This window comes from Epargyreus clarus, unplaced genomic scaffold, assembly GCF_041222505.1.
Source record: "Epargyreus clarus isolate Ecla_fem2 unplaced genomic scaffold, WU_Ecla_fem_2.2 ptg000027l, whole genome shotgun sequence".
Classification (NCBI taxonomy): domain Eukaryota; kingdom Metazoa; phylum Arthropoda; class Insecta; order Lepidoptera; family Hesperiidae; genus Epargyreus; species Epargyreus clarus.
The window spans coordinates 5,825,531-5,844,969 of record NW_027332234.1 but is presented as its reverse complement, the minus strand read 5'-3'; the positions used below and the strand labels follow the sequence as shown (position 1 = coordinate 5,844,969).

General features: G+C 34.7%; 3 protein-coding genes across 3 annotated transcripts in view; 1 reads left to right on the top strand and 2 right to left on the bottom strand.

Annotated features, from left to right (window-relative positions):
* LOC140753784 (probable G-protein coupled receptor CG31760) overlaps window positions 1–9,170 on the bottom strand; it is a 101,716-nt gene extending 92,546 nt beyond the window's left edge. Inside the window, exon 1 of the mRNA XM_073088568.1 lies at window positions 8,882–9,170. The gene's annotated coding sequence lies outside the window, so the exon portion shown is untranslated. The remainder of the gene's footprint in view (window positions 1–8,881) is intronic.
* A 5,757-nt stretch (window positions 9,171–14,927) lies between these two features.
* Window positions 14,928–16,202, bottom strand: LOC140753759 (uncharacterized). The gene is made up of 3 exons (XM_073088531.1): window positions 16,020–16,202; window positions 15,765–15,944; window positions 14,928–15,238 (listed from the first exon to the last, which is right to left on the bottom strand). The coding sequence occupies exons 1-3, from the start codon at window positions 16,072–16,074 to the stop codon at window positions 15,018–15,020; spliced, it is 456 nt and encodes a 151-aa protein (XP_072944632.1). The 5' UTR covers window positions 16,075–16,202; the 3' UTR covers window positions 14,928–15,017.
* A 487-nt stretch (window positions 16,203–16,689) lies between these two features.
* Window positions 16,690–19,137, top strand: crok (crooked). The gene is made up of 3 exons (XM_073089057.1): window positions 16,690–16,852; window positions 16,935–17,096; window positions 17,626–19,137. The coding sequence occupies exons 1-3, from the start codon at window positions 16,792–16,794 to the stop codon at window positions 17,844–17,846; spliced, it is 444 nt and encodes a 147-aa protein (XP_072945158.1). The 5' UTR covers window positions 16,690–16,791; the 3' UTR covers window positions 17,847–19,137.
* Window positions 19,138–19,439: the final 302 nt, after the last annotated feature.

Sequence of the window (19,439 nt, the reverse complement as noted above, 5' to 3'; positions counted from 1 at the left end):
AATTTCATGTAGATTTCGAAGTTGCATCTACAAATGCAATACTTAAATCATTTCCTGATGTTTTAGTAAAGAAGTGTTATTACCATATGACGCGTAGTCTCTGGAGGCGGGCTAAGAAATTAGGATTAAATAAAAGAACAGATAAACGTATTGTTGCACTCTGTGGGGTTCTTCCCTTATTGCCAGAGAACATGATACCTGATGGATGGGAATATATTTTATCGCAATTTCCTAGTTCAGAAAAATTAAATAAATTTAAAAATTATATGCAGAGGTACTGGCTAAAAGAAAAAGCATTTATAAGCCAGTGGTGTGTTTATAAAGAACGGCACAGAACGACGAACATTCTGGAAGGCTGGCACTCGAAACTTAATAGGAATATAAACAAAAATTATGTGACTCTGCTAAAACTTTTAAGTTTTTTGCAAAAACAAGGATCGACATTTTCTAAACGGCTACAACGTTATATAGACAGAGATCAATTTATTATTGATACTCAGTTAGAATTAATACGTAATCAAATTACAATTGGACATTTCCTTGAAAAATTAAGATAAGATGTTATTTATAGTATGTAAGTAAAGGTTCACGCGTAGTTTACTATAGTTGTTTTTTTAAGAGGAAATTATTTTTTTAATGTTACTATTTAGCAATAATTAGTGTGAAATAAAGTGAAGTAACCTAAAAGAAAGAGGAAATAATTGTTAGTGTTTGTATTAACAATATGTGAAAGTGAGGCAATAAAGTGAAATATCTATCTAAAGGACATCTAGCAGTAAGGTGAATAAATAAAGGATTATTTTTATTAGCAATAAGTGAAATATGAAGGACATTTTTTTAAATAAGGTGAATAACAAACAAGGTTTTATTTTTTTTGTAAGTAAATAATAATATACGAGTTTTTATTTTATTTTGGAATACTCAAAAAGTTTTTTTATTTCTTAACTAGCTAACCCGGCTAGGTCTGTTTCGCCTAACATTATATGAAAAAGCAGACGTACCCTGCCGTACAGTTACCCTACCTCTACCGCATACTTATATCCTCTAATACACCCTGTAGATTCGTGGTGGGTCTAAGAAGACATAAAATAAAATAGTCTCAATGGTCCCACCGTCTGGTGGGTCCATTGAGACATATCAGTCTTCACAGACCCACTGGTGGGTCTGCTTGGTGGGTCCTGGGAGACTAAGCGACAACGGTGTGTGTTGCCGCGTACCGTTGTAAACACCGGGTGTGTGGGAGGAGCGTAAACTGCTCCCCCAGGGAAGAGCCCGATTGAGGCATCGCGCTTGGAGGACTCCGGTTGTGTTCCATCGGAGATCTCGGAGTTCTCCACCAAGCGCTGAGGACGGCCACCGGGGGCTTTAGTGTGGTAAAAACCCCACATAACCCGGCGACGCTCCCATGTCGTCGGGTACCTTTTGAAGGTTTCCCCCTCGTAAACAAAAAAAAAGGTTACTAACGACCACAAAGGGAACCTGCTTTGACAAGCACAAAGCAGTATACAAATCCAAAGTTCCACTACGGTCGTAAATGGAAACATGTGGTATTGATTGAGACATCGCTTCGCAATGAATGTCTCTGTGAATCACAGGTATGTTTCCTCTTCCCGCCTTTATCTATGTAGTTGAACTTAAGACCTTATGTAACCTTTCTATGTAAACCTTACGTGTGTAAGCTTACTGCCGCATAAATAATGATGCGGACGATAAATGTGTTGATTAGATATTGTCCTTTTTTTTTAAATAATGGTGATTTTTTAATTTATGGTGGATAATGGAATCTACCTTTTTTAAGGGTAAAAATATTATCTGAGTAAAAAAGTCTATCTTTAGCAGTGTGAATAAATAAATGAATTTAAATTACTCATTTTTTATGTTTCATGAATACATGAAACTGAAGCCAAATGAAATAGAGGTGACATTAAATAACTCATGAATAAGAATCATCTCTGTATCTTTGAGCGTACATGAAACACGGTCACAGATAAATCTAATTATAGGGGAGGTAATGGAATTACGTGGGGCACTTACACGAGCACAAATCTTGGAATCAATAGCATTATGGTACCCTTCTTGGTGTTAGGTCGAGCGTGGAGTATAAGCGCTTTTATTGAAGCTCGTATATTAATATAGAAGATTGTCTACAATTGCCATCGTATCACTGGACCTCGTAGACAATTACATTAAATTCAAAGCTCTGTAACGTATATATGGATATGCCTAGGTCGGCTTTCCGGCACTATATAGGGCTACGGTATACCCTGCCTGTCGTTAAAGGCAACTAAAAGGAGGCATTCAGGGTTGCGGGCGGCAAGAGTGGGAGCTCAAACCGTCCAGTAAGCCACCCCAGGAAGGACGGCGGTATTTGTGGTCGCATACCGTCGTGAACTTCGTGAACGTCGTTTTTTCGAGGCTTTGAAACTTAGTCTTCAGGGATAGCAACGCATATGTGGCCGATCTCAGGTAGAATTCTTATCTTGTCTTTAAAGATAACCGTAGGCGACAGGAACCACTAATAAAAAAGCGAGCTTTGAAATTATAACAACTGGGGTTGATAGCATAACGTGACTTCATATGCATGAGAGCGCACATGAAATTTATCCACTAGCGGTTACCCTCCAACTTCCGACCATCCCACAACGCCTAACTTTGTAGATCGGTTACGATCTACACGAGTACTTATAATAGGACTACACAGAGTAACAGGAGTAATTATAAACAAGGTCGAACTGGGACGAAAGGGTCGGAAAAGATACGCCTTACTCGGACAGTCATGGTGGATGGGATACTACGAATATTTGATCATAACGAAATATATTATGTCTACATCATCCTTCCTTCATCGCATCACTTGCTGATGGATGAGGTTCCATCCACATCAACTTTGTTTAGTCATTCAGTCATTTTTGCCGCGTACGTACAAAATGTAGAATGAACTTCCTCCTGAGGTATTCCCTCAGGACTATGACATGGGGCTCTTTAAGAGGGGTGTAAAAAGAACTCTTCTTCAAAGCCGGCGATGCATTGGCGACTCTTCTGGTGTTGCAAATGTCCACAGGCGACGGTCACTGCTTTCCATCAGGTAGCCCGTCCGTCTTATCGTTAGTTAAAAATTTAAATAAAATTTACTTGGCAAACAACCGTGCCAATCGGACGGTAAATGGTCACTGTAGCTAATAGATATACAAAAAATCTAGTTAAATATGCGTGGCAGTGATGGCATTTGAACTATTGGTAGGTATTATTAAATTTGACAATATACGGGAGCATTTCTCTTAAGCAATAAGTCTATTTGGTGGATGGACATGAATCTTGATGCATGTGAAAACATCACAAGCTTGCTTAATTTAACGTTCATATTTTTTACGCATGTAACGTACTTGGGCAATGTCTATTTCAAATTCTTTTAATTAAATACAAGTAATTAATTTAAAAAATCAAAAACCCGACTGCACCAAAAAGGCTGAAGTAGAATTTCCAAAGGCAGTGAAATAGGCATTTCATTATTTTTATCCAGAAAGCCAAATACAAAGTTTCATAGTAGGTGTCTGCTTCAAAAACAAAAAATGTTCAAACAATATTATCCTATTTTATTTTATCCTCGTACTAGTGTTCATTTACGCTATATAAAGAACCTATGTGTAAAATTCCAGCACGCTTAAGTTCAGCGGTTTCCCTTTGCGTTGATTGGCACATCAACTCTCTCATTTAGTCAGACAGTCATCTCGATGTGTATATACGAATATATATGTACTAGCTGACCCGGCAAACGTTGTGTTGCCATATAAATAAAAAAATGTTAAGGATGAACAACCCTTATCACTTAGGTGTAAAAAAAATAATAGTGGCCGATTCCCAGACCTACTGAATATGTATATAAAATTTGGTGAAAATCGGTGAAGCCGTTTCGGAGGAGTACGGTAACTAACACGAGAATTTTATATATAAGATATATTATATAATGTATGTGTAATCTCCTCTTCATTTCCTTTATTTTGACACCCTACTCGATAGGTTTGGTTAACTTTTTTAAAACGTGTTACTATTTCGCGAAAAAATTCACCATTTACGGTCTATAAAATATATAACTTCAGTAAATCAAAGTTTCGGTCATTATTTTACCTCGTTAGAGATAGCATTTCATTATTATTATCCAATAAGCTTAATACAAAATGTCAGTGTTTGCTCCAAAATTGACGATAGTTCAAATGAACTTTTAACCTTTATTTTACCCTCTACGGGGTTGATTTTTCGGAGGGGGATAAATAAGTGCGTCCTTGTTCCTATCCAGAAAGCCAAATACAAAATTTTATAGTAGTTGCTTCAAAATTAAAGGATTTCAAAAAAACTGTTTTCCCCTATTTTACCCTCTTAAGGGTATAATTTCCAAAAGGCCTTTCTTAGTACTTATTCAAGCTATATAGAGAACCTGTGTGCAAAATTTCAGAGCTGTAAAGTCCTTGGTTTAGGCTGTACGTTGATTTCTGAAAAATGAAAAAGTCATTTAGTTAGTCAGTCAGTCAGTCACCTTACTGTTTTATATATATACAAATATGTTTTTATAATCTCCGTTTAATTTCCTTTCATTTGATACCCTACTCGATAGGTTCGGTTAACTTTTTTTTTTAAATGTGTTACTATTTCGCGCCAAAAATCCGCCATTTTGATTTTTTTTTACTAACACCTATCTAAGGACACTCGGGTCATTGAGACAAATATAATGACACTTTAACTGTTGAAATTCATCCAGCCGTTTGTTAGATCGGATCAAATAAAAAAAGACAAACATACAAGATACGCGCGAAAAACATAACCCTTCCTTGGCAGTCGGGTAAAAAATATATGTACACATCATTAATTTGTAATCTCTAAGTACTTCTGGAATAGTGAATGTATATTTACAGGAAACGTATTTTAAGAGGAAAACCGGAGTTCTAATAACAAAATATTATACTAGAAGTAAACATTACCGGTTTACTGGTATATTCGTCATCACAACTAGAACGAATATGCAATCATAACAAAAATAAAATTATTAACAACAATTAATATTCAAATATTTAATTGTTGAAGGTTAAAGGTAAATGTATTTTATTATATAAAACTTGTTTATATTTTTAAAATTCCTTGTGGGGAATTTTAAACTTTCCCGGTGCCATTACTGAGCAAAAGTAGGTAACCTAATAAAAATTCTTATTTGGATTAAAAATAAATAATGTTACTTCCTACGCCTTTTCGAGTGTCACAAGTAGTCCCGACTAAGTCCATTATGATATTTCCAAAATTAGCCTGGCCAACAAAAAACTATATTCAGAGGTATCAGAATTACATTGCAACACCTGTTTCTGCTTGATAGAAGCAGCGTAGGGCTACTGTTTTCTTTGGAAGGTGTGGTAAAGTAAGATTAGCTCTTTCGAGACATTCCATTTTACCTTTTATCTGGAACACCATGGTCCATTTGTGCTGAGATTGAGGTAAAACTCCTCAGAACAACAGTTATTACACATTAAACATAATGTGAGACAATATATTTTATTTATTTGTATAGGCCAACGGCGGCACTTACAAATTGTCAGTTACCATATTTTCTTAAACTACTACCGGATCGGAACGCGACCTCTACTGTGAAGATCCGATAAGAAACTCAGTGGGTTTGTCTTTTTTTAATTTTAAAAATAAATATTCTCTTTTTCATTTTTTTTAAATGCCATTATTTTTACATAAATTAATAAAGCATATAATTAATAAAGGACTGAGTCTACAGGTAACATTGACCACTTAACGTTAGATGGGTAGCATACGCATTTGGTGATAAAAAGGCACACATTTATTCTCTCGATCTGGGTTAGTAAATTCAGAGCCCAGCAATGCATCTCTGATTTTTTCGAAGTTATATGCGTATTAGAAATCAATTGTCATTTTTGGCACGGCATGATAGAATGTCGTGAGGAAATATATATCCACATATATACTAATGTTCTCTTACCGTACTTCACTTCATCCACATTTAGCCTGCATGTTTTTCTTTTATAATATAAGAGTTGCAGACGAGCATGCAGTCCACCTGATGGTAAGTGGCTACTGCCGCCCATGGATATCTGTAATCAACCCTAGATAGGTTTAGATATTCCTACCTGAGGTCGGCCACAGACGCGCCGCTACCCCCGAGGACCAAGCTGGAACGCCTCGGAAAAGTCTATCTCCCTTACCACACAAACTAGGTAGACTATAGCCTAAACACTTCTCATTTTAAAAGAAGACCCGTGCCCAGCTGTGGGACAATAACGAGTTGACGACGCCGACGGAAGAAGTATAGTTTGAACCGTTTCATCATAGTTTATAGTAGTTATGGTTATAGTAGTTATTCAATTCAAAGATAAAGATTAATTCGAGAAGCTCGGAAAATGTACATTATTTTATTCTTCATTCCCCGAGGAAAGAAATTAAAATATCAACAATAGAACTAGATAACTGCGTACTTATGTAAGTAAAGAAGCACAATAAACTACCAAGAAAAGCTTCAATTGTCTTACTATTACAACCAGCAGCTTAAATAACATTAATAACAAACCACTCAATGACTCCAGTTCTTAAATTGTCACAATTGGATGACAATGTGATGATGTCGTAATAACTAATCTTGGTTATAATGGTTACGGGGCTGCGTATGTAGAAATTAGGTCAGTTGTAACTACTTGGTATAAGTACCTCATAAAATCATTAGTAGAGACATATCGTAAATCTGTATTCTGTTCGTATAAGAAACTATTGCAATTATTACTTTTGTTTTTTTTGTAATATTGGAGTAGCATACGAGCATTCAGTCTACCTGTTGGTAAGTGGCTATTGCCGATTTCTGTAATTAACATCAGATAAGATTAAATTCCTACCCGAGGTTAACCATAGATGTACCGCTACCGCTGAGGATTAAACTGGAATTACTCAAAAAAAGTATACCTCTCTTACCACACCCGTCAAACCACAACACAGTAGCGTTTCCACTGCTGTTATTGAGCAGAAATAAGTGTGGCGATGGTTCCGCCGGGATTTCTACCACCTTTAAGAATAGGTACTGCTTAATGTGAGTTCCGCTTTATGATTTCCAAGATTGTACCTAACTTTCATTGTTAAAGTCCATATTCATGTCTGGAGGCATTACTAGTTAGTTATGAGCGCAGTGACGCCGTTTGTGATGTGATGTTGGTCTTGAACAGAAAGTCGCGCGGATGTAATAGAGGATGCTTAGACCACGCAATTAAGTCTAAGAGACAGGAAGTCTTCTTACAAAGTAATCCATCTTCTTCGGTAACAAATACGTACAGCTAAGCGTAGTGACAACAGCACCCTTTTGTACTGACGACCTATGCCCGGAAACGTTTTAAAACCTGAGGTGGGTTGAAATAAGTTAACATTTGTTTATATAGTTGCGTTATTAGGAGTTTATATTCAATGCTAATTATAATTTCTTACATTTCTTCCCAAATGACGGCATATATTAATTTATATATGTTCTATATTAAAGTCCATTACTAGCGTCCTTTCGTAGGTGCTTTTAAAGTTATGAAAAGTACGAGTAGAATAACGCTTTATAATCCTTTTTACACTTATTTCATTCACATTAGGGGTTTCCATGCGTCGTGGGAGCTATAGACACACATACAGATGAATCAAACAAAACCCAAGCCCAGAACAGACATCTAAATTCATCATATTTCATTTACGATATCTGCTGTCTAAGTCAGATTCGAACTCGGAACCGGTACGGTGACGCTCCGCCTTTCGTAGCCCTCTCGCCAAAGTATTTAAACATTAAAAAACAGTAATGTAAGATAGTCCGAAGAGAATAATCCCTTACGGGTACAGTAAGCCCCTGTGTAAATAGCCCCAACAAAAGATACCTCAGGGCCGCTGTACCTTGGGACCATGGTACAAAGGAGAGAAGGGCGACCATGAAAAAGCCCTATATCGTCGATAAACAACACCAACCTCCAATCAACAGTTTGTCGATTTCTTATTAAAATTTGTAGTTTCTTCAGACTGTAAACGATTGTAATAAGATTAAAGATACTTAGTGGAACTCCGCAGCGCTACAATCTAGTGCTTAAGCTTTCAAGGATTATAGAAGCGTTACTGCCCCAAAGCCGTCTTATCATTGTTATAGTATGGAACTACCCAGTTGCATATTGTAGTCTAATGGGGCAAAGTTTATATGTTGTTTAAATCTGTAAATAGTACCTAGTTACATATCAAAGTCCATATTGAGGTATAACAATGGATTTTTAAGAAAATGTAATGTCGAAAAAAACTAAGCTGAAGTAGTGTTTATATTTTAAATATACTAATTATTATGAATTGAATGTACCTTTTAAAAGAATTTCTTACTTAATTCGATTATTGCCGTTTAGTACTTATGACCTGTTTACACAATAGAATATCTGTAGACTCATCTTATTAGCTGAATCATGAATTAATTGCCGTTAAATCAAAATATAGTAGTACTAAGTGTTACCTATACTCATACATTGATATCACAATTTTTTCAATGAAATAAAATTCACAAAAGACGTTTAATCACGTTATTATAAACCTAATGACTTAAATTTATGTTGCCTTATTTTCAAAAGATGATGACCATTGCCGTTTTATTGGCCACTATTTATTGGTTATTGGTTTATCTTATTTAGCTAAATACGTACCTACTTAAGACAAATGAAAAAGTGTTTTACAATTAAAAGAAAGAATAAGTAGGTAACAGATTTGTGAGGTAGTTAGGTAACCCCGCCGATTCTCCCAGGCTAGGTGCGAGGGTCGTAACCTTTAACTCGCCATTTTTACCCCCGACAAAATTATTTAAATATCAATCAATAAAAAAACTTACAGCGACAAAAAGTTTGCACGGTCTCCTCGGCGCTTTATGACACACGGTGATTTATAGCTTATTAACAGCTCAACACAAATTTATCAAATACACACTCGCACGATTATTTCGAAACAAACACTACAAATTAACACTCAGTCTAATAATATTTTCTGTGACTTCCTCAAACGTTCGTCTCAATTTTTCCGCTAAATGGTTACTTAATCATTTCATACAAAACCGGTTTAGAGAGCAACAGCGATACAGATTCCACTCCACAACTTTCAGCGAACTGAGGGCTGTAGCGGGCTGAAACCTGCGGGAAAATATCAAGCCTCGACCGGGAATCCGTGTGAAAATGGACAAATCGGGAGCAAGTGTGAGAATCGTCGCACTCGCTCGAACGATGCGTCAGCGTATGAATCAGAAAAGGTCAACACGATGATGCCAGCTGTCGTTATAGAATTGCGATGGACTACGATTTGTCCCGATTTGTACCGACGACAACCGTCGAAGAAAGCTCAATGGTTGACGTTATTTCTTTACTTTTATTTTTGTTATGAAAGGACATTTCAAGTTATTTACGTATTCGTTGTTGCAATACAGCATTGAATGTCGCTTTGTGTTGAGAATGAATAACAACTACTTAAGTAGGTACTCTTAGGAAATAGGTATTTTTATGCTATTATACCTACTAATGCAAGCATTTACTTATTTAATTTTCAAGAAACTGTAGTTAGCGTCGTTCCAGTGTCTAAGATTTGTTTACTGAACATTTGCAGCCTAATCAATTTATTAAAAATATGCATATAAGGGCAGAAGTGGATAACGATGATAGTAATAGTTCTGGCTGGACATCGCAGTAATAAAATTATTTGTATTGTTTCTTATTTCATAACATATTATTGTCTACTTGTTGCTCTAGCTGAATCGCTCTAGTGCATTTTACTTTTGTATAAAATGTTTTCCATTATTTCTGCTAATAAATACCTCTGGGGTTCCGTGATGTACTTATGCAAGGAATCTAGAGTAGGTAATTTACGTAATAGGTATATATCTACTATACAGATACTTACTTACCACACCTATGTGCCTATTTGCGTAAGTAATCATTAATTTTAATGTAAGATTCTTAAACATTATGAGTAAGTAATTCTATGAATACCTAATTAGGTGCGTACATAATTTACCTACTTCAGTACATCGATACTAATTATAAAAAATCCTAGCTCAAATATTTATTGTTTGCTATTCAAAATTACCTCAATCCCGGGAACCACTAGATTTTGTGCGATTTTCAGTATTAAGCTATATATCAAATCCCGGTTATTAATAATCGATTTATACAATATTTTGTCTCCCAATGACCTACCTTTCATAATTTATTCATAATAAACATGAAATTGGTAGATGAAAATGGATAGATTAATTATTAATAATGGCCGATAATGAATAAAGTTTATGTAGGTACATTATTGAAATATCTAAGTATAGGTACTAGGTACGTACATAAGTATATAGTCATTGGTCAATAAGCAACGAAAGTACTAAAATCAAATCAAAATTACGATCGGCGACATAAGTAAGTACGTAGGTAAGTGTCTACTGCCGCCCTTGGACAACTGTAATCAGCCCTAGATACAGTGGCGGATTTAAAAAAAATTAAGGTCTAGGCTGAACAGTTTTTGCCGCCCTTGCTTCTACAATTGTCATGTCTTACTAGAGGTGAGGCGTATATACTGGTTCAAGGACTAGGTAGTTTCCCGGACTAGGTGGTATATTGGACTAGGTAGTTTATCGGATTAGGTAGCTTGCGCTCCTGTTTTTTTTGCTCGCCACGTTGGTTCAGAACATGTTTCCCGTTGTTTTTTGGCTGTTGCGCCGGCTTATGGTTCCCGGTTCACGGTTACACGGTTCCCGTTTTTTTTTTTGCTCGTCACGCCAGTTCATGACACGTTTAAGACATGAACGAATTAGCTTCCTGATTAGCAAAAAAAACATTCGGTCCCCAAATTTGCCGCCCCAAATTTTACATAACATTAGTTAGTTACATAAGGTACATATATCCCCTAAGCAACTTAGTCCTTTTTTTGTTAACAAGGGGGAAACCTTCAAAAGGTACTTGGTTATGAGGGTTATGTGGGACTCTTATCGCACTAAACTCCCCCAGGGTGGCCGTCCTCAGCGCTGCGTAGAGGACTCCGGGATCTCCAACGGAACGCAAACGGAGTCCTCTTAGCGCGCTGCCCCGTCGGGCTTCGCTCAGGTGAACTTGACGCTCGCCACACATACCTACCGCCTACGCCACACGTACCTACCGCCGTCCATCCCGGGGTGGCCGGGCGGTTCGAGCTCCCACTCTTGCCGTCCGCAACCCCGGAAAGCCTCTTTTAGTCGCCTCTTACGACAGACAGAGGATACCGTACCCCTGTTCTGGTCCCGGAACTACAGGGACAAAGCAACATTGTCCTACTTAAATATGTATACATAATGCCTATGCTAGAATGTACTAGTACGCCTCTATCTATTATATACTTGCTTAGGTATTTATAAGCCAGAGTAACTGTTTTATTTTTAAATGTTAAATAAAAATTTGCATTGTTTTGTTATAAAGCTAAGTGCATACAAAAATTATACCTCATTAAAATAAATTTTCATGCAATTATTTAATTGAGATCTTGTCTTCAACTGTGAACATTAGGATCTACGAATCCTGCATATTCGTATAATATAGAGGGTGTATTGTTTTTTAATGAACTCGTTCGATTCCCGGCTAGGGAAAAAGATATTTTAAAAAACTCATGATGCAGTTTTAGTTTTTATCAAAATCGGCCTCGTAACTCCTTTCAGCATTTTTCGATAATCCTCATAGAAGGTCCGTTTGAAAAATTCACCGTGTATATGTATTTGAAGGTGGTAGAGCCCTTTGTGGTTCGACTTCGGCGGCACCACCGCCACACCTATTTCTACCTAAAAACAGCAGTGTTAAGCGCTGCTGTATTCCGTTTTGAAAGGTGTGGTAACGGAGACATACTTTTCCGAGGCGTTCCAGCTTAGTCCTCAGGGGTAGCGGCGCATCTGTGGCCGACCTCTGGTGGGAATATCTATTCCTACCTAGGGTTGATGACAGATGTCCATGGGCGGCAGTAGCCACTTACCATCAGGTGGACTGCATGCTCGTCTGCTACTCCTATATTATAAAAAAAAACTTAGATAGTCTCCAAATACGTATTGTTGGAGGCTCGTTGTTTTCTTTCACCGTTAATGCAGTGATATATGTATATATATATTTAATGCAGCAGTTAATTTATAGTACACACATAACATCGAAAAATCAGAGGTCTGGATTTGAACTTGGGTCCCCCCGATCGAGAGGCCAATTTTCACCACTAGGCTATCACTGTTGCTAACTTACACCTGTTAGTAATAGTTAATCTATCCAATGTTTTGCCTATCAAAAATGGATATTTGAAAATTTCTGCATACTTACAAGAAATTGTCAATGTAAATCGGAGATAATTATGTGCCGCGCAGCACGGCCGAGTCGGTGTATTATTGAACAATATTGATCATACTCGTAATATTCATTACTTTATAGGTACTTAAATATCTTAAACGATACCAAGTGTGAATCCGAAATGCCCTAAGAAAAATAATACTTATATCAATGATTAAAAAAATAATGAATGATGAATATTATTTGATGACCCGCGTGGCGGAGCGGTCACCATACCGGTCTGACGCGCAGAGGGTCCCGGGTTCGATCTCCGGCCAGACAGAAAACTAAATGATGAATTTAGGTTTCTGTTTCTAGGTCTGGGTGTTTGTGTATTTGTCTCTGTGTGTCCATGGCACCCACGATAGAGGGAATCCTAGTGTGGGGCTCCGAGTGTAGAAAGAGTTTTTAAATAATAATGATGATTAGGCTTAAAAAACATTAAAAAATATAATTCAGATTACTCAGTATAAAAGCAGTTAGTAAAGGAGTCAAATGCAAGAATGAAATAAAAGTTGCAATTCATTTAAAATAAAAATATTTATTGAAAAATGTATATCATTTTATGGTATATAGTAGTGATTCTACCAATAGTGTACAAATAACTAGCAAAAATATTTTTACATATTGCCAATGTTCGTTACTAAGGCATTTATTTAAATAAATATATTATTAAGTTTTATAAAATGAATCTTACTTATGTTGGATTTCAATTATTCGGGTAATAACTGGATTGAATATGTTTATCACTTTGCAGTTCTCAAGATTTTCAAGTTCTCAAGATCATCGTGGACTACGAAAAGTGCGAAAATAAATTTGTTTTGTGGACTAGAATAGGTAGGATAGGACAGTTCTATGTATCATCAGCAATTAAAACATCAGGCTTAAAAAATAATGAATTTAATATTTAGAATCGAAAATAAAAGTACGGAAAAACAAATAGATACATTCATATTAAACCACTAATTATAAAGAATACATGTAAAAATAAAATTTATCGAACACATTAATAAGTCTATTGTACCATACAATTAATAAATATAAATAAAAAAAATTAAATGCACTTAATATTATAGTGCAGTCAACATTTAGGCAGTATGGAAAAATTGTATAAAAAGCTACCACAAAAGAAATAGAGAATCATAAACTATTTATTTAACTAATTCAATAATATAAAGATGCAACAGTTATTCTTTACCTATTCTGTTAAAATGTACACTATACATACTCCACTTAAAATTAATGATACAATTAACATACTTGTATAAACTTGTTACAAATACTCTGTTAAGAAGTTAACAGTCAGAGCCTTTGTTATTAATAGGTAAATCTTATAATTGGGTAAATACCCATACTAAAATTCATAATTAACAGTATCATTAGTACATACATGTTAACTAGGAGATTCAAACCTCTATACCTAGTAATAACTATCGTAATACCAGTATTTTAGCTGCTAAATGCTTTGTCTTGTTCCCTTATCATTCAATACAACATTTAGGGTGGGTTGCATACCCATGTAAAGTTAGCGTTAAAGTTAACTATTACAATAACTTTGACGATTCGAATGTAATATTTCTGTATTGTACCAAATTACTACTTGTGGATGTCATGTATGTCTCTGTTACCACAATTTAGTCCACATTTACAGATAGAGATTGACAAAAACAATAACTTAAAATAATCGAAATGGAGTGGTAATGTTAAGTGTTAGTTATGATGTAATTTCAACTGTAACTAAAATGGTGCAACTAATGAATTCTTTAACATGGACTTGACGGTTACATGGTGCAACCTATCCTTAGTAGATAAGACAAATCGTGTACATGCAAAATATATTCAGAATTGTAAATAAAATGTAAAAATACTTCTGTATAATATGGTACATTAAGTAATGCATTAATCTTCTCAAGATACAATAATTATGTGGACGGATTATTTATATAACTAAGGCACAAAATGTACAAATAATAAACTTAATGTGATTGTATCAAATACACATACCAAGTTGTCTTTCTTTAGCAAATTGAATAGCTGAGAAGAACTAAATACAGAGAATTTATAATTTTGGTTGTGCACAGTGCAATAAGTAAAATAATAGTCATTTTACTTACCAGTTATATTAGATTTAGTAAGATTAGATAACATGGTGAATAAGTAGAGCGAAACTTGGAACTTGATGTTATAATGCATATCTTTAGATCTTTATTTGTTGTTACAAGTAATTCATAAATCAGTTATTTATAAATTACATTGTCATAGTCGTAGAACAAAGACGGATTTGACAAAAATGCGAAATTCACTTTTTATCATATTTTGGATAACATATCGTCTAAATATTATTACTGCATTACAGAAAAAAATTTATGTATTAAAGTTTTCAAATTAATCAGTCGGTATAACGACGGATTTGAAATGCGCTCATAGTAAAATGATGTTTAGGAATAACTTGAAATGGCTGCCCTGTAAAGTTTGGTATTTTTTAAATCCGACTTTGTTCTATGACTATGACGACATGTTCCTTGGTTAACAAGAAATCTCCTTGAATTTATTAAGTTATTTTCTGTATCGTATTTTTTTTATCGTACAGCATGAGATTCATTCTTTCTAACTCCAATTTCAAAATTGCTAAAGAAGTACACCTTGCACTAAATCACAATTTCAGAGACCTGGAATAAATTTACGAATAACAACAGCTATGGTACCCAATACCAGTGCTACTGAGGCATGCACTGATGTGGAATGGTTGCATCCATCAGCGGAACAGTAGCACTCTTCCCAGTAAACACCATTTTCATAAACTCCCCAGTTACAAACTCCTGTCACTCCCGTTTCTGCTACTGAAGCACATCTTCTAGTAACTTGTCGCCACCGGCCATCCCCTGGGAAAGTAAAATGTTAAGACTTTTCAAAAGTTTCAAGTAATTAATTTGTCACCATACACATTTATTACTTGATGCTAAGTAGTATTTGTGGTCCACAGCCATTGGAAACCAACTGCATATAGAACAGTGATTCTACCTGAACCCGATCACAAATGAATTGTCACTCAAAAGAACAAAAACCAAATGTAAGAATGGCTTCATGGGCTGCACAAAAATACTAACATTCTAGCATGATTTTTCTAAATTTATTCTATAAATTCTCCACAAAATTGCAAGTTTTTATGTTACTAAATGAATTAAATGAGTTACTCTGACATGTTATTACTTTTGTCAAATAGCCAGAAAAATTGTATGCCTTGTTAATATGCAGGTTGACTTAAGACAAAGTATACCCAAAGATCTTCTTGCCAAGGTGTGGTCACCACGCAGGCACACGTAGCTTCTGAGCGATAAGACCAGCCAATACGTACTTTAGGCTGTTAAGCCACTAAGTTTTGTCAGTCTACGAAGGTAAGATACGTACATATAAATCCTTTAGGTCCTTGCTGCGTCAACTTCATACAAAACGATCCGGGCATGTTTGATTCATCGGAGCTACATTCAACAGCGATGTGGCTATTGGTATCAAACTTATTGTAAGCTCCACACGTGTCCTCCTTTAGATTCTGATATGATGAACATTGGTAACATCTCACACAGAAAACTGAAAATCGCATTAGAAAACAATAAGAACGTTTTAACAACAAACAACTTCCTTTAGTTTAATTATTATCCTTACCTGTAGGCACTACACAGAGGAATAAGAAAAGAAAGTGTTTGATTAATATCTCCATTTTCGTATTTGTTATTTACGAAAATCAAATAAAGTCGTTGCAAACTAAAACAACCGAAATTAACAAACACAACACTCAAACACGCAGACCCAACCCAGCCCACTCAGGTGTGTTGCCAGTGCCACACTTGCCACTTGCCGGACTTGTCAAAAAGTTCGAAATTCGAAAAGACGAAACCTGTGTGACTGCAATAATAACACTAATAAACTTTTAAGTAGGTATGTCCCTCAGAGGACCTTCATATATTATGTCGATACATTAGAGAGAGCTCACTGTTATAAACTTATAACTTAAAACACAAATTGATAAACAATTAAAACGACAAGGATTTGTCTCGAATGTTTTAGAATCGATCTAAATTGAATTCCATGATAAATCGAGTCATCGATTTATTTTATTGGACAATCCGTTCTAAAAATGTCAATCGTCTAAGATGGGACCTCTTTCGTTGACCCCGAAAAAAAAACAGCGATAAAAAGAAGTCATTTTTCGAAGCAGCGAAAATCGAATGATTAACTGGCTTTCAGATATTTTTTTCAGTTGGACTCGTTAAAGAAATTCATTCCTTAGTATCGATTGATAAGATCGATATTTTTGATCAGTCATTCAATCGGCACTCGACAGCCCATCCCTAGTGTAAAACATTAAAAAAAAACAACTAGCAAGTTTTCAGTCAGTTATATTTTTTTGATTTTCTTTTAATTTTTCAGACATACAATGATTCTTAATTTAAAACACGCGATAGGCGTGTTTCTCGTACTTTGTGTCGTTCACAACGGTAAGTAAAAACAACTCTTTCATTTACGAAATAATCAGTGTTGGTCACGCCCAAAGCTCATGTTTATAACGCTTTATTTCAGTTGCCTGTATCAAGTGCTGGAACTGCCGATCGAATAATGACCCAAAGTGTGCAGACCCCTTCGACAATAGTACTGTACCGATAACAGATTGTAAACAGGAGAAAGGATTACCACATTTACCTGGCATCAGGCCTACTATGTGCCGGAAAATAAGACAGAAAGGTTTGTTTTGATTCCAACTTCACACTAAGCCTGTAACATTATTCGTAGACGGTAGTATTTTCTGATTTGACTGTAAAATCATTATTACACCATCACATGTGTTTCTGCTTTTTTATTTATTTATTTATTGCATCAAATATGGTACACTACAAGTTATATTTTGACAATGTTCTGCACATTTGGCCAATATCGGCATGCAATTATTTTAATAGCGCTGCATGGTATCAGTACCACCATGGGTGGTACTGATGTTCATAGGTGGTATAGTTTAGTTAATCTACCTGTGTTCTCAACTAATTTGGCATATAGGAATTGTCAAAATTAGCTAAAATATTAAAACATACTGTTTAGGAGTATTAAATAAATATAAGAGATTCATAGACATTGAATGTGTTCTCAAAATAAGATTAAATAGTATTAAACATTTTATGTACCAAAATGAATAGACTATAAGTCTTATTCTATCCATATTCTATAAGTTCAGAAACTGTTATAAATATTAATATAATAATCTTTTACTTTTCTACAGTAAATGGCGAATGGCGTTACTTTCGAGATTGCGCATACCTAGGAGAGGTTGGTATTCAAGGAGACGAGAGATTCTGCCTCATGCGAACAGGAACATACAATATCTTCATTGAATACTGTACATGTAACAGTAAGGATGGATGTAACTCCTCAACTCTTTTCGCTCCAATGCCCTTATTAATTCTATTTTCCTTAGCAAGTGTCATTTATAAGATGTTTTAGCATGTATGATTTATAAGTACAAATTGTGTTAATTGATTTTATTTGAATCTCATTGAAATAGCTACCTCACTGTGGCGCAAGTAAGGGTAAATAATATTCACAAAAATAAAAATCTTATAAGTCGTCAAAGTAATCAAGATTTTGTTAAAATTACATAGTTGGATAATTTTCATACTTTCTTTTATGCATTTGTTTATTAATAATGTTTTTCATATGTGTTAAAAGCTCAGAAGTATTTTACAACTCCTTGAAATCTGTACCAAATTAATATAAAACTAATTTAAGCAGAGTGATTGAAAAATGTCAATTATCAGTTTGACAATTTTCCAGTGTATGGCTACTGAACAAACATAACTAGAATATTGGTTGACAAAAGCGTAAAAGGTACAACTGCTAATCCGCTTTGAATATAGAAATTAATCGCATCACCATAGCAAATTGTATGACTACACCTGCTCACAACAACTTCTGAGTGGACTAGCAGTTTGGTGTGGATATATCAGACTATTTTATCTTTTCAAATCAAATCAAATCAAAATTTACAGAGTACTTTTTGAATGTCAATACAACTACCACCACTTTACAAGGTGTTTCCTTGCTTTCCGCTTCCTTGCTTTTTCTATGAATAATTAGATTTATTTTATGTATCTGTTTTGTATTCCATTATTTTGTATTCATACTTAGGCTGTTGCCTTTTCTGCTCTAACCTTTTCTGTAATAAACCTACACAATTATATTTCTTGATATTTATATTACTAGATGTTTTTTAAACAAATGTCTTAATATCTTCAATATTAATTAATTCTTACCATAAATTTATATCAAGAAATAGCTCATATACTTTATTAATATATTTAAGAACAGTCTGATTTATAGTTTTTTGTATCACAAAAATGTTAATGATTGTAAACTATTCAGAATGACGTTGGAAGACTTTTATTGGAAAGTTAATAAAGATTTTTACTGTTAGGTGCATGTAAGAGACTTTTTTATAAATTTGTTGCAAAGTCGTGGTACTATTATTAAAGCTACCAATTGTATTGTGTCTGTTGGGAGATATTTGATAATATTTAAGCAAATATAGGCACAAACTGTAAAGCTACAATATCCGTCCATACATTTCTTATTACTAAGTATGCTGTGTATGTTTTTTTAATATTGTGTTCATAACTGTTTTATAAATCTAAGATATTATATTTCCAGTATTTAGAGACTGAACATTCCGTCCAAGATGTTAGATTAAAAAATACTTCACATTAAGTAAATAATAAATAAAGATGATAATGAGATACCATATTTGTTTCAATCATTACAACTGTATATTTATATTTGTATGAATTATAAACAAATATATAATTTACAATTTTTAGCAGTTAAATTTACAATCAGTTTTATAAATAAAATGGTTGTCCTGACAATAATTTCATTGTATTTCGAATGTACAGCAAATTGTTTTTTTTATATTAAATGACAATAATTCTTCTTTATTTATACTGGTGTTAAATTTTGAGCCATTCATAAAAATAAAACATATGAAAGTAGCAATAAAATAAACATTTATAAATAACTAGCTGGCCCGGCAAACGTTAGAGG

What these genes read in the sequence shown, in the direction of transcription:
- crok (XM_073089057.1), top strand. Translation starts at nt 16,792, where the DNA reads ATGATTCTTAATTTAAAACACGCGATAGGCGTGTTTCTCGTACTTTGT. An exon ending in ACTTTGTGTCGTTCACAACG is followed by an intron (nt 16,853 to 16,934) that starts GTAAGTAAAAAC and finishes GCTTTATTTCAG; the next exon opens with TTGCCTGTATCAAGTGCTGG. An exon ending in CCGGAAAATAAGACAGAAAG is followed by an intron (nt 17,097 to 17,625) that starts GTTTGTTTTGAT and finishes ACTTTTCTACAG; the next exon opens with TAAATGGCGAATGGCGTTAC.
- LOC140753759 (XM_073088531.1), bottom strand. Translation starts at nt 16,074, where the DNA reads ATGGAGATATTAATCAAACACTTTCTTTTCTTATTCCTCTGTGTAGTG. An exon ending in CCTCTGTGTAGTGCCTACAG is followed by an intron (nt 15,945 to 16,019) that starts GTAAGGATAATA and finishes TGCGATTTTCAG; the next exon opens with TTTTCTGTGTGAGATGTTAC. An exon ending in AGGACCTAAAGGATTTATAT is followed by an intron (nt 15,239 to 15,764) that starts GTACGTATCTTA and finishes TTACTTTCCCAG; the next exon opens with GGGATGGCCGGTGGCGACAA.